The sequence below is a fragment of the Mya arenaria genome, chromosome 13, assembly GCF_026914265.1.
Source record: "Mya arenaria isolate MELC-2E11 chromosome 13, ASM2691426v1".
NCBI lineage: Eukaryota > Metazoa > Mollusca > Bivalvia > Myida > Myidae > Mya > Mya arenaria.
Genome location: NC_069134.1, coordinates 51,833,312 through 51,847,024, shown reverse-complemented (window position 1 = coordinate 51,847,024; position 13,713 = coordinate 51,833,312). Strand labels below are relative to the sequence as shown.

The 13,713-nt window shown below is 35.0% G+C and overlaps 1 protein-coding gene across 1 annotated transcript in view; it reads left to right on the top strand.

Annotated features, from left to right (window-relative positions):
- Window positions 1-13,713, top strand: part of LOC128213460 (oxysterol-binding protein-related protein 9-like) — a 26,237-nt gene extending 12,524 nt beyond the window's left edge. Inside the window, exons 12-18 of the mRNA XM_052919169.1 lie at window positions 1,068-1,236; window positions 2,371-2,455; window positions 3,270-3,444; window positions 6,718-6,937; window positions 8,279-8,370; window positions 8,749-8,884; window positions 10,277-13,713. Coding sequence (XP_052775129.1) covers window positions 1,068-1,236; window positions 2,371-2,455; window positions 3,270-3,444; window positions 6,718-6,937; window positions 8,279-8,370; window positions 8,749-8,884; window positions 10,277-10,366 — 967 coding nt within the window. The 3' untranslated portion in view covers window positions 10,367-13,713. The remainder of the gene's footprint in view (window positions 1-1,067; window positions 1,237-2,370; window positions 2,456-3,269; window positions 3,445-6,717; window positions 6,938-8,278; window positions 8,371-8,748; window positions 8,885-10,276) is intronic.

Below are 13,713 nucleotides of genomic sequence, written 5' to 3'. Positions count from 1 at the left end.
TGAGATCAGTAGGTCAAAGGTCAAGGTCGTTGTGACCTTGAAGTGCAGAAACGGTTTCCGCTCAATAACTAAAGATCCTTTGGGTCTAGGAACTTCATACTTGGTATGCTACTTGTTCATGACTAGTAGATGACCCCTATTGATTTTGAGATCAAAAGGTCAAAGTTACCTTCAGGTGAAAAACGATATGTTGGCGTTGACCTTAAGCTTTAAAATGGTTTCTGCTCAATAACTAAAGAACACTTGTACCCAGGAACTTCATACTTGGTATGCTAGTTGGTCATGACTAGGAGATGACTCTTATTGATTTTGAGATCAGTAGGTCAAAGGTCAAGGTCACCGTGACCTGGAGGTGAAGAAACGGTTTATGCTCAATAACTAAAAAACGCTTGCAGCCAGGAACTTTATACTTGGTGTGCTAGTTGACCAAGACTAGTAGATGACTCCTATTGATTTTGAGATCAGTAGGTCAAAGGTCATGGTCACCATGACCTTGAGGTGAAGAAACGGTTTCTGCCCAACAACTAAAGAATGCTTGCACCCAGGAACTTCATACTTGGTATGCTAGTTGGTCATGACTAGTAGATGAACCATATTGATTTTGAGATCAGTAGGTCAAAGGTCAAGGTCGCAGTAGATATTCACTTTTTAATACGGGTGAATAAACCAAACTTCACTGTTGGTTCCTCTCCAGTCCAAAATTGCAAATTTCATGTCCATCATTTATTTTTTCTCAGATACGACCACACAATAGGGGAGACAAGCGCTTTTTCAAAAAAGCAATCTCTAGTTATTTCATAATGATGTTGTTACCATACTCAAACCATCTTACAGAATAAGCTATTCTTTTTTTTCTAAATTTTAATTGTTTTTAATGATGTTAATATTTGCAGTTAAGCAAAACCAGTCTTTTTATAATATCTTATTATGCTTACAACCTTTTTGCTTTAACTTCTCAAACTAAATTTAGTACATGTATAATGAGAGGCTAACTGAATGTTATAATCATGCTTTAAATAACTTCATGAAGGTTATTTCTTTAATTTGGATCTAATTCAATATTACAGAATAGCAGATCTTCCAACTCCGAAGGAGCGTATAACACAGCTAGTCCGCTGGTACTTGTCGGCGTACCATGCCATGAGGAACTCGGACATTGCCAAGAAACCCTACAACCCAATACTGGGCGAGACTTTTCAGTGTTACTGGAATGTTCCCGGGTATGAACGGACGCAGGTATATATTTGCCTCATCTGTTTATTTAAGGAAAAAGTTGTCATTGCTGTAGTGGCATTTTTGTGAATGAAACTATGTTTGATTGAGTCTGCATTACCATTAAGGATATTCACAAATTATGTAGTACACACGTTTTTGATGTTGCAGATTTGTAAAACTAGGTTTATTAGAATGAGAATGGAGGGCGCCAAACATTTGTTTCCGCCCAATTACTTAAGTTGGAATTGAAACTTGGTGTGTAGATAGCTTATGTGATGATCAAGCTCTGGATTGCTTGGAGGTGGGTCAAGGTTGATGTTACTAAAATTAGAAAAATGGTTTCAGCCCAGTAACTGAAGTTAGAATTGTTAGATAGTGATAAAACTTGGTGTGTAGGTAGCTTATGTGAAGAGTTAGCTTGAAATAGCTTTGTGGGGGTAGGGGGTCAAGGTCACTTTTACTTAAAATAGAAAATGCTTTCCTCCCAATTACTTTTGTTAGGATTGATGGATAGTGATGAACTTAAGTGTGTAGGTAGCTCTGAAGAGCTAGTTAGGGATTGCTTTTCAGGGGGATAGGGTCAATGTCATGAAACTTGGTATAAAAGGTGCAGCGAAACTAAACACACAATATATTTAACTAGAGTAATTTTCAGTTATGTCCCTTTTTCATAAAAATGAAGAGAAAGGCTACTGTTTTTTAGTAATGCAAGCATAAAATTGTTGAGCTGTAATTACTAATTGCCCATGTGAAAAACCTGGTTTTGTCCCATTGCGTCACTTCTAGTTTTTGTTTGAAATGAAATTCATTACCTGTGCTATGATTTGTAAATGTTTTTACCTTATATCTTTATACCTTTTTATTTCTTGTCAATGTAAAATTAGCAACAAAGGCTTTAAAAAAGCAAATTTTCAAACAGAAATTGTCTGAGCGGCAAATTTTTTTTTGACTGACAAAATATTGGAGGCTGTCGATCTGAATGACCAACACTTTTTCTGAACTTTGGTGATGTCTTACCAATTGTCTGAGTCAAAAATATGAAAGCAGATATAAAGAAATATATAACTTATTTGATAATGTACCAGTATTTTGTGTTGTATAGAAAATTTGTTTGAATACAGGTTTTATTATTTTTAAATTATCTTTTGTTGGCAGGAAGTAGCTGAGAATGGTCCAAATCCCTGGGCTGACAAGAATCATCTGAGCTTTATAGCGGAGCAGGTCTCACACCATCCGCCCAGTATGTATATAAACTTGTTTGAAGATTTGTCTATGAAATCTAGGTAAATTCCATTATATATCATGTCTGGTCAGAAGCACGTTCACTTAGTGAAATTGTTAGAAAACCTCCTAAGCACTCTTTAGGCTTGTTTTCTCCTTATCTAAATGAAATGTTATGGCATAGCCTAACTATTCATTCATTTCCTATGAAAATATAAAATAAGCATAGAGATACCAGTAGAAAAATCAATGACCTACTTGTAAATGTGACATGTTCTTAAAATAAGCAAAGATATGGCAAACTATCAAAACATGAGAAAAATAACAAGATTGTGGCATTTTCCGATTCCTTCAAGGTTAATATATGTTAGCTAGATAGTAAAACTGTCATATCAAATTGCTGACTTGTGTCAGCTAAAAAAACTTCATGGAACTTGGTCGAAATATCTAAATCTAGTTGAAGTTTTGATATGCGTCATGTGTGGTCAAGAAGAATTTACAATTGTTAGAAAACTTTTGTTAATTCTCTAGGTGCTACATTTGCTATACAATCTTGATGAAACTTGGTCAAAATGGTTGCCTGTATGGGTGTCTGAATAAGACCTAGTTTATAGGATACTTGTATGAAATCCCCTTTAAACAGACCACATTATCTGTTTCTTATAGATGGATTGTTTTCCATGGTTTTTTAAGCCCTCTTGCTTTCTTACACCTAATATGCAACTAGGTAGATCATATTCGACTCGGCATTAATAAATCATAAATGCCAGTTCCAACAGAGCATCAAAACATTAACAGAATGTTTTAACTGTTTTTACAAATATCAACTCCAGTATCTGCCTTCTATGCTGAGCATCCCAACAAGCGTATAACGCTGGATGGGTATATCTGGACCAAGTCCAAGTTCCTCGGCCTGTCAATTGGTGTGCACATGATCGGTCAAGCAGTCATCTCCCTACTTGACAAGGATGAGGAATATGTCGTCACTTTTCCCAATGGATACGGCAGGTAGGTTTTACTGGTGCTTGTCACTTTTCCCAGTGGATACTGCTGGTAGGTTTTACTGGTGCTTGTCACTTTTCCCAATGGATACTGCAAGAAGGTTTTACTGGTGCTTGTCACTTTTCCCAGTGGATACTGCTGGTAGGTTTTACTGGAGCTTTTTACTTTTCCCAATGGATACTGCAGGTAGGTTTTACTGGTGCTTGTCACTTTTCCCAATGGATACTGCTGGTAGGTTTTACTGGTGCTTGTCACTTTTCCCAATGGATACTGCTGGTAGGTTTTACTGGTGCTTGTCACTTTTCCCAATGGATACTGCAGGTAGGTTTTACTGGTGCTTGTCACTTTTCCCAATGGATACTGCTGGTAGGTTTTACTGGTGCTTGTCACTTTTCCCAATGGATACTGCAGGTAGGTTTTACTGGTGCTTGTCACTTTTCCCAATGGATACGGCAGGTAGGTTTTACTGGTGCTTGTCACTTTTCCCAATGGATACTGCAGGTAGGTTTTACTGGTGCTTGTCACTTTTCCCAATGGATACTGCTGGTAGGTTTTACTGGTGCTTGTCACTTTTCCCAATGGATACTGCTGGTAGGTTTTACTGGTGTTTGTCACTTTTCCCAATGGATACTGCTGGTAGGTTTTACTGGTGCTTGTCACTTTTCCCAATGGATACTGCAGGCAATTTTACTGGTGCTTGTCACTTTTCCCAATGGATACTGCAAGTAGGTTTTACTGGTGTTTGTCACTTTTCCCAATGGATACTGCAGGTAGGTTTTACTGGAGCTTGTCACTTTTCCCAATGGATACTGCAGGTAGGTTTTACTGGTGCTTGTCACTTTTCCCAATGGATACTGCTGGTAGGTTTTACTGGTGCTTGTCATTTTTCCCAATGGATACTGCAGGTAATTTCACTGGTGCTTGTCACTTTTCCCATTGGATACTGCAGGTAGGTTTTACTGGAGCTATTCTTCTTTACATTACCTTTGAAGCCTTTAGGAATAGTGTGGTTCATTTAATCAAGCTGAATAAAAAAGAAATTCAAATAAAATAAGAAACACAATGTAGATACCAGTCTGTACGAAAGTCATAATCACATTTCAGGACACGAGGTCCTGCAATACTGTTTGCATTGCAGGACCGGACCAGTTTTAGCAGGTCCGAAAATGTACATTTTAGTCATTCTCGTAATATAAAACCAGAGTGATGATGCTATGTGTACCATACCGTTAAATTTATCATTATCAAACCTCTGATGAATGAGGTCTGATTTTCAAGAGTCAAAATCAGATCTTTAAGAGTCATTGTCCGTTTTATTTCTAAATTCTTGGTCATTCTTCATAAATAATAGTTATTATCTGTCATAAGATGGCATTGCAAGGTAATGATTATCTAAACTTGGTTTAATAGCTTCCAAAACATAAATAAAAAATACAATTTCTATTTTCTATAAAGATCAGCGGTATTAATCCACTTTCATATCTAGAAAAAATTCAAGGAATAAGAAATATATAGAATACTTTGTTGTCTTATTTCCTTCTCAGTCTCTTCGGTGGTAAACAAATTCCAAGAGTCAAAGAGGAAAAATATGTTCTGACTCCTATGAACGTATTATTTATTTAATGCATGTTCAGTGAAACAGGAATTATGCATGTATTACTCGTAATGTAACCCTATGCATCCTTGTCACTCACTGACTCCTATATGCACCATCGATTGTTTAGTTGCAACAACATATTTGTACTTTCGGTTTCACTTTCAAGTTTTTCATATTTTTTCCTGAAGTAAACAAAAACATTCAACGTTCCTATTGTCAATATTGCAACATTGTTTTTTATTTTTCATTAATCGCATAACAATAAAACTCTTTTGTTATAGAACTTTACACTGACAACGATTTACGCAGTTCTTCTTTCACTTTCATTAAAATTGACAAGAAGTAAGCGTGCACCTGTTTCCCGCGCTTTTTAGACCATGTGCTACGAAAAATGTTTATTCATTTCTGTTACACATTAAGAACGAATACAAATTTCATTAATTTCATGTAAGACAAGATATAAAAAAACAAAAACAAAATATATTTTAGCATTGTTGTTTTTCAAACCATCGTACTTAGCAAAAAAGCCGAAGATGTCCGTTAATTTGCATAATGGGCGGAGTTAATAATTACGTCATTAGTTTGAGTTGGTAACGGTCAGATTCCAGATTGATAATCACTTGTCACTTCGGCAGTTAATTGCTTTTGACTTTAATTGATTAAACAAACATTTAGAGTTTGCCTTGCTGCTCCTTTCAAATGATACCGACTCTTGCACTGAAATTATCCCGGGTTAAAACTGACGCATTGCACAAATTAATGATGCGTCAATTTCGGTTTCATTTACGATTTCTGTGCTTCAAAACCCGGGTCAATTGAAAGCCCTGAATTTATGTTGTAAACAAGGGTTAGTTAATTAAATTAACAAGAAACACTTTTGACACATAATCAATAAACAACAGATTTTTCTCTAAAATTATTGCCGGACACGTGCTACATCATGCGATTGCCGGACCTCGCCATTTATTACCAGCGGAAGTCAAGGTCCGACGAACTTTCGTACAGACTGAGATACTTAACAATCTCAAAGACAAAACTGTATCCAGAGTAAAGCTTTTTTATAGAAATGAAAACAATTGAGTTGGTCTGTCCTCAATAATATTTTTGAAAAAAACAATTGTCAATATAATTTTGAATGTATTATTTCATGATTTTCAATCATTCATAGAAAAATAATAATGGGTTATATTTATAAACTCACTATTTGAAGCAGTGAGTTTATCGAAATGTGATTTCACTGTTTTAGATATTTTAGCCTGTTTCACTTTAATAAATGATCATAAACTCTCACAGTGCTGGGAAGAAAACTCTTTGATATTATTTCTGGCTTGACATCATTTAGTTAACATTTTCGTGGTTTTCCAATTTAATGTCAATTAAGTACTATTTGTAATCACAAGCATGTAATAAAAAGAAAAAGCTTATATCAATGTAAGATTGCAATATATTTCACCGAGTGAGCACCAAAAGTAAATATTTCACGAGTGGCTTTGCCAACTTCTAGTGCTTACTCTCTCACTGTGATATAAATTGTTATCTTACACTGAAACAAACAATTACCTTGATGCATTATATGAATATCAAAGAACAACAAAATGAAAACAGCATTTGATAAAGCCTTAAGGCTATTCCATCTTATATGCTGGTATAATATATGCATCAAAGTTATTTTAATTTCCCAGGTCTATACTGACAGTACCGTGGGTGGAGTTAGGGGGAAATGTGACTGTCTCTTGTGCAAAGACTGGCTACAGTGCTACGATAGACTTCCTCACCCGGCCATTCTACGGAGGCAAGAAACACCGCGTCTCCGGCAGCATATTGGCACCAAATGATAAAAAACCTTTCTGTACGCTGGAAGGAGAATGGAACACTACTATATGGGCTAAATACAATACAGGGGTCAGTGTTGTATATTTATTCTTTAGTAAATTTCTTTAGTATATAAGACTGTAAGGTATTACCTGAGGAAGGAGGAAGGTTTTACTCATTCAAATGGTCATAGGTTTTAAGGATATTTTTTCAAGATTTTAATATTTAATTCAAAAAGTGGTTTTATCCAGGAAATGAATTCATTCATTACTGATAAATGTTTTGTAATTGATTATCTTAATGTATCTTTAATGTTCAACAAAGACATAGACATTTATTCACATATATTCAAGCTTGCGACACCCTTTTCAGTTCGTACAATCTCACATAGTACAAAATATCGCAATCAAATTGTTTATCCATCATGTTTTTGGCATCAAAATGTGCTTCTACACTAATGTTGTTGTAAAGGGTAAAAACAGAAAATTATGTGGGTTTATCTGTTTCTTATGTCAATGTCACCTACAACCTGTATGTTTTCACAGTTCACAACTTTTTAGTTTCTTTGTATTTTTCGAAGAAAATGTCGAGATAGCCATGGTTGGTGTTAATGTCATCATAGTGCAATAAATGGCGGAGACATTGTTTAGCCCTGTAGGTCTGCCAGTCTGTACGTCACACTTCATTTCTGCTCAATAACTGTAGGAAGCTTGTACCCAGGAACTTAAAACTTTGTATGCAGGTTGATCATGACCAGTAAGTGATCTCTATTTATTTTGAGATAAGAAGGGCTGAGGTCGCGGTGACCTTCATATTTGGTTGGGAGTTGGTCATGACTAGTAGATAACCCCTATTGGATTGGAGATGAGTAGGTCAAAGATCAAGGTCAAAGTGACCTTCAGGTAAAAAATATGATTATATTGGCAGTGACTTTAAGCTGAAAAATGGTTTATGTGCAATACCTACAAAACGCTTGGGCCCAGGAACATCATACTTGGTATGCAGGTTGATCGTGACCAGATGTTTTTTTGTCTCCAATCCACATCCAAAATACAACATTATTGGTTATTGCTCAGCTCTTACCACACAATAGGGGAGACAAGTGCTTTTTCAATCTTATTTGTAAATCTATTTGTGCGACTGGATGTGTTTACTTCTGTACCAATATATACTTTAAAATCAAATTACCTATGATTCATAGCAATCTCTAGTTTAACCTTGGCAATAACTAAAAAAAACCTTAGAGATATTTAAATGAAACTTGGTTCAAAGGTTTTCAGAAATAATCTGTACATGTTTTACAAGGCCCGTAACTCTGTGATGTTGATATTCATTGAGTAATGCCAGTATTTTACTACAACCAGGCAAGGGTTGGCTTTCACGCCGCAGTGCTCATGTTTAATGATATCATTATTTAATATTGTTTTCCAGATGAATGAAGCATTTATAGACACAAAGAAAATGCCCATCATTAGAAAACAGGTCAGACCAAGGGAGCTACAGGGGGCGTTTGAATCCAGAAAGTAAGTGTTACCATGACTGGTGGTGGAGTGATTATGATGAGCTCATTAGTGATAAATCTGCTCATAATCCCCACACATTTCCATGTGTATACAATTGTATATTTGCCATATTTAACAAGTACAAACTTAGCAGAGTGATAAATGCTACATACAGTTTATAATACATGAATTGTGTATCTATATGTATTTTATCACCAAGCTGTTCCTTAAGTTGTTGTCTGTAGTAATTTTTGAAATTTTGTAATATATTAATCTTAAAAAATCCATTTAAGCATGCATTATGCTTGGGAACTGCAACTGGCAAGCAATTGATGAATTAGACTTTCTTCATGTACATGCATTCTAAAATCTTTTAACATTGAAGAATACTACATTCAGACTTTGGGAGGAGGTTACAATGAACCTGAGAGCTGGGAATGTGGAAAAGGCTACAGAACACAAGCAGTTTTTGGAACAACGACAGAGAGAGGAGGCAAAGGATCGCAAGGATAAAGGTCTCAATGTGGAAACCAAGGTAACAAAACTAAATTAAGAGGGCAAGGCTTTGAACCTGACAAAGCACAATCTTTTGGGCTCTCAAAACACACAAAAGCAAAAGATGTTTACTCAGAAAATGAACCTTGCCATGATTTTTTAAAAGATTAATACATATTTTTTTTTGTGCTCGGGCACAATATGATAATGAATGAAACATACTATTAAACGTGTGAACTCCATAACTCGTCTACTTGACATAATTTGCCTTTGATTTTAACCTAGCCTAAAGTATTATCCTCAAAACTTGTACATTTCAACATGTGCATGTTTCACTCAAAACCTTGTTTCTTAGTATATTTTTCAGTTGTGGAAATTTGATTTACTTGTATGCAACTGTCAATTGTAACATTGTTATGAAGACTTGAACATATAGTAGTTAGCATGCATTATTTGACATTTCTGATTAGATAACTAAACACCTGCAGCCAGTCATAAAGCTAGTTAACATGTTTATTGATTGGTCAATATATACAGTGGAAACTCACTAAACCGGACAAGGTCCGGACTGGGCAAAATTTCCGGTTTAGTGAGGATTCCGGTTTAGTGAGGATTTGATGTACGGAGTAAGTTTACTCAAAATATTTACTGAGTTAACCTTTAGAGGGAAGTTGAAAACTGGAATCAAATGAAAAGGGACAGTTCAATTCTTCGACGTTTAGACGGAGGTTGAGACATGATTAAAGCACATGCAAAAGTGATTAACATAATTAAACATTTCTGCGTTTTTATAATCATCTTTTTTTTTTCAGTCTTAAAATAAAACAACTCGCGTAATTTAATGCTTGTTAAGTATGTTTGATGATCAATTTTCTTTTCACAAGTTTGATTATCGTTTGATTATCGCGCGGCAGTCAATCCTAAGCGCAATCATCATTATCGATTATCAAGTAAACACAACATCACAGGTGCAATATTTAATGACGCACCGGCTGTCAAAACAAAGTGACACGCGATTCGCGAATTCCTAATACACAAAATCATTTTGACATGTTTAAACAAATATACGTCCGGTTTTGTGAGGTAAAATTTCGTTGACAACTAACAAATTTTCCTCTATTTTTTGTCCGGTATCCGGAATTCCGGGGTTCCGGTTTTGTAGGGATTTTTTTACATTGAAAATAGAAGGGGAAAACCGGGACTCTGAAAAAAGTCAGGTATCCCCAGGATTCCGGTTTTGTGGAGATCCGGTTTAGTGAGTTTCCACTGTATATCCAATAATTACTGTTGACCAATCAAATTGCTTTAATGTTACAAATCAGCCAAAAGATAACCTGTGGATAACGTTTTCACTTTTATACACCCAAAACCATGCTCTTTTCACCGGTAAAGCACTCAACAGTAAAATTCACTGTTCTTATTATTATTCTAGCATTTCCATGAGGAGGGTGAACACTGGGTGTACGACCGGCCACTCGTGAAACGGTTAAAATCGGGCAGCAGTACATCGACAGCTAGTTGAGATACCTGAGGTTTAAGTCCCGGAAAAAAATTCAAGTGTTCAACACGTACCTCATACGAATCATACTGTGCACAAAACTCATAAACAACTGTGATAACATTGATGAGTGATTACTTAAATTACTAGTGTTGAAATGAGAGGCTTGAATCATGTATATGGTGTTGGATATGATGCGACTCCGAGCTGCCTTTGTTCGAATATTCATAACTGAATATTCAATGAAAAAATATGAGAAAGCACTAGAAAATAACAAACCCATGGTCGTCCATTAAAATGGTACATTTAATGAATTCATTCAACATTATTCTAAATTACAGAAGGCCGACATTATCCAGTTTTTTGTGATGTCAATTATTAAACTTGGAATAGGTTTATTATTACTTTGTTTATGAATTGAATTTAAGCCCAAACTTGAGACAAAATTCTGGCCTACGCACAAATCATGTGTTTGTTGGTGTAATAGAATTTGATTAACACTTTCTCCATACATTATTCAATATGAAATGATTTCAATGTATGGGTAATAGCATAGTGTTTTTAACATGCTCCAGATTTTAAGTGTGATTAAGGATTTATATATTCTTCTATTATATTTCAAACATATTTTGAAAGGTGCATAATGAAGTGTGATGATATCTCGTTCTTTATCTGTCATGGATATAAAATGAAGTGATGTTCCACCGATAAGAGGATTTAGCTACGCCCACACATGTGTATCAGTGTGCTTCCACTTTGGTTGAATAGCACATGTCCCTCCTTAGAGCAGATTGCAAGAACTGTTTTTGTAGCATCTTTAGGCACTATTTAATGGAATATCTTGTTATCCTTTCAAAAAAATTGAGGTAGAAATCATGTGTAACAACAGCCCAATTGGATATTAAGTATAGGAGGATGCTAAAATGGATATTTGAATATGTTGGATAAAGTTGGATTTCTCTTTGAAATTCTTGAAAAATGTTGGACAACTTTTTTCTTGGAAAAAAAATACAAAGGTGCTTCCATCATTCTACTTTCAAATTATTTATCAACTATTATAGCAGCAAACATTAAATTAAGACTTTGATGAACACGCCCGAATTCTTACATTTATTAAGTCCTGCTAACTGGAGCAAGCCAGTATTGATTTAGATAACTGTCTTAGCACAATATTTGACAGAATATACTCTGTGTTCTTGGTTCTAGAATTTGGAGGTCATAGTGTAACCTAGAAATGGTTTTTACTAACACTACTGACTTTAAATACATGAACAGTCGATCTGCGTTGGCTCGACCTCGCTTGGCTTGAATTCCTCGTTGGCTCTAAATTGATGTGAAGGACCGATTTCTTAATATTGGTTTGGTTTATACTAATTTATTTTAGCTCGATTGAGACGAAAGCTGATAGCTTATAAGACCACTCTCGAGTCCGTTTCCTGGGCAGAAGCCAGTACTGTGTCCTTTTTGAGAGGCCATGAGAAAGTACCCCTAGTGGGGATCGAACCCACAACCTCTTGGATGAGAGGCGGACACCTGTACCACTAGACCACTCTCACCTCTTAATATTGAATGTAAACATTCCAGCTTGGCTCGAATGTACCAAGGCTTGAAGTATTTTTGCTGGTCCCTAGGAATTTGACCCAACGGGGTTCGACTGTACAAGGATATACTGGCAAAATTTGTCTCATTTTCCTGATTTTATTTGGTTTAAATTCTGCTGCCTCAAATGTATACATAGTCTTGTATTGACCATGCCAAATTGATTCTGTGTTTAGCATCAGGTTATAATTTATAAACCTATCTACTTGGCAGGATGAAAGAAAGTCTTTTTCTCTATTTTGCCTGATTGTGCTAAACACAGAATCAGTTTGGCCTGGCCGTATTGGAAATGTATTGGTCATTTGAAGAGTTTGTTTTTACAGTTAGGAAGAATGCTAAGTGAGGTTTCATGAATATCATTTTTTTGTGCAATAAACAGAAGAAAAATGTGTAATAACCTGGAAAATGTCTTACAAATTAATCTCCATATCATGTGCATCAGTAATGAGTGCAACAAGTTGTCAGGAATCTATGTATACAATGCTCTCACATGGTATTAGAATGGTTTACTTTTTAAAATTATAGGAAGTTGTGTTGTTTTGAAAAATGATAAAATGTAAGTGCTATGTACATGTACATGTATGATTAAGTGCAATTTTGATGTCTTCTTTGCCTTATAGAATTCTCATTGACTTCAGGCCCTACCAAATTGGTTCGATGTTAAGCGTCAGGATCAAATTACAATACATACCCTCACAGCAGAAAAAAACCCTTAAAAAAACATAGATAAAGCAACAAATCTTACACTCTATTCAACAATAACCCTTGACCTCAGAATTCTTCCATGAGAATCATAAAGAAGTATAATATACATTTGGAGGTCATTAAGAAAATTGGTCTTGCCGCGATATATGATAAATTTCTTGACTCACATTATTGTTATTTTAATTTGTAAACGCTCTATTATACTATTTTTACCTGCTTTATTCAAATTTTGGTAAATGTTTTATCTTTTCTGAAGGTTAAGAATCTACGCTCTCTGACCAATCAATTCGGCATGGCCTTGTCTATGTTTTTGTAGTCTATGTTCTTCTTGAAGCTCAAAATATTCCAGAGCTGTGAGTACAGTTTATGATGTTTTTGCTTTTAGAAAGCTAGAGCTTATTGCTATAAATTGAAGTATACAGAATGAAGTTGTATTTTTGTTTATTTAGACTAGAATGCATAATATATTATATTATTGCTTTTTCGATTATTCAGAATACAATCAGATTATGTAGTGTTAAGTTTAAGATATATTTTGTGTTTAAAATGATCATATATCAAGATTTTACACATGTTATTTACGAAAAAAACTTGATCTGAAGTAGTAGTTTTCAATAATGTTCGAAAAAAATCGAGTTATTGTGAAAGCCTTGGTGTTGTTCTTGTCATCAGTGATCAGTGGCATGCAAAACTTGTAACTTTAAATCAAGTATAAGAGTTCAACATATTCACATGAAACTTAATAGGCATGTTTTCAGTGCACACTCTTCATATTGTAAGGATAACTCTGGTGTGGTTATTGATGAGTTATGTCCCTTCTTTGACTGAGAAAACACCTCAGATGAACGTTGCTTCAGCTCACAGGGCTCTTGTTAAAAATTATATTGTTAAAGTTTACTTTGACTTTTATGTAAATTCATTAATACTTTCTTCTTAATGGGTGGGATTGGTCTTTTTATTTCATTATTTCAAGTTAATTTGGTATTGCTGGATTGATCATTATAAATCATGTTATAGATATGATAAAGTTACTTATGAAAATATGCACACAATAAATTGAAACCATG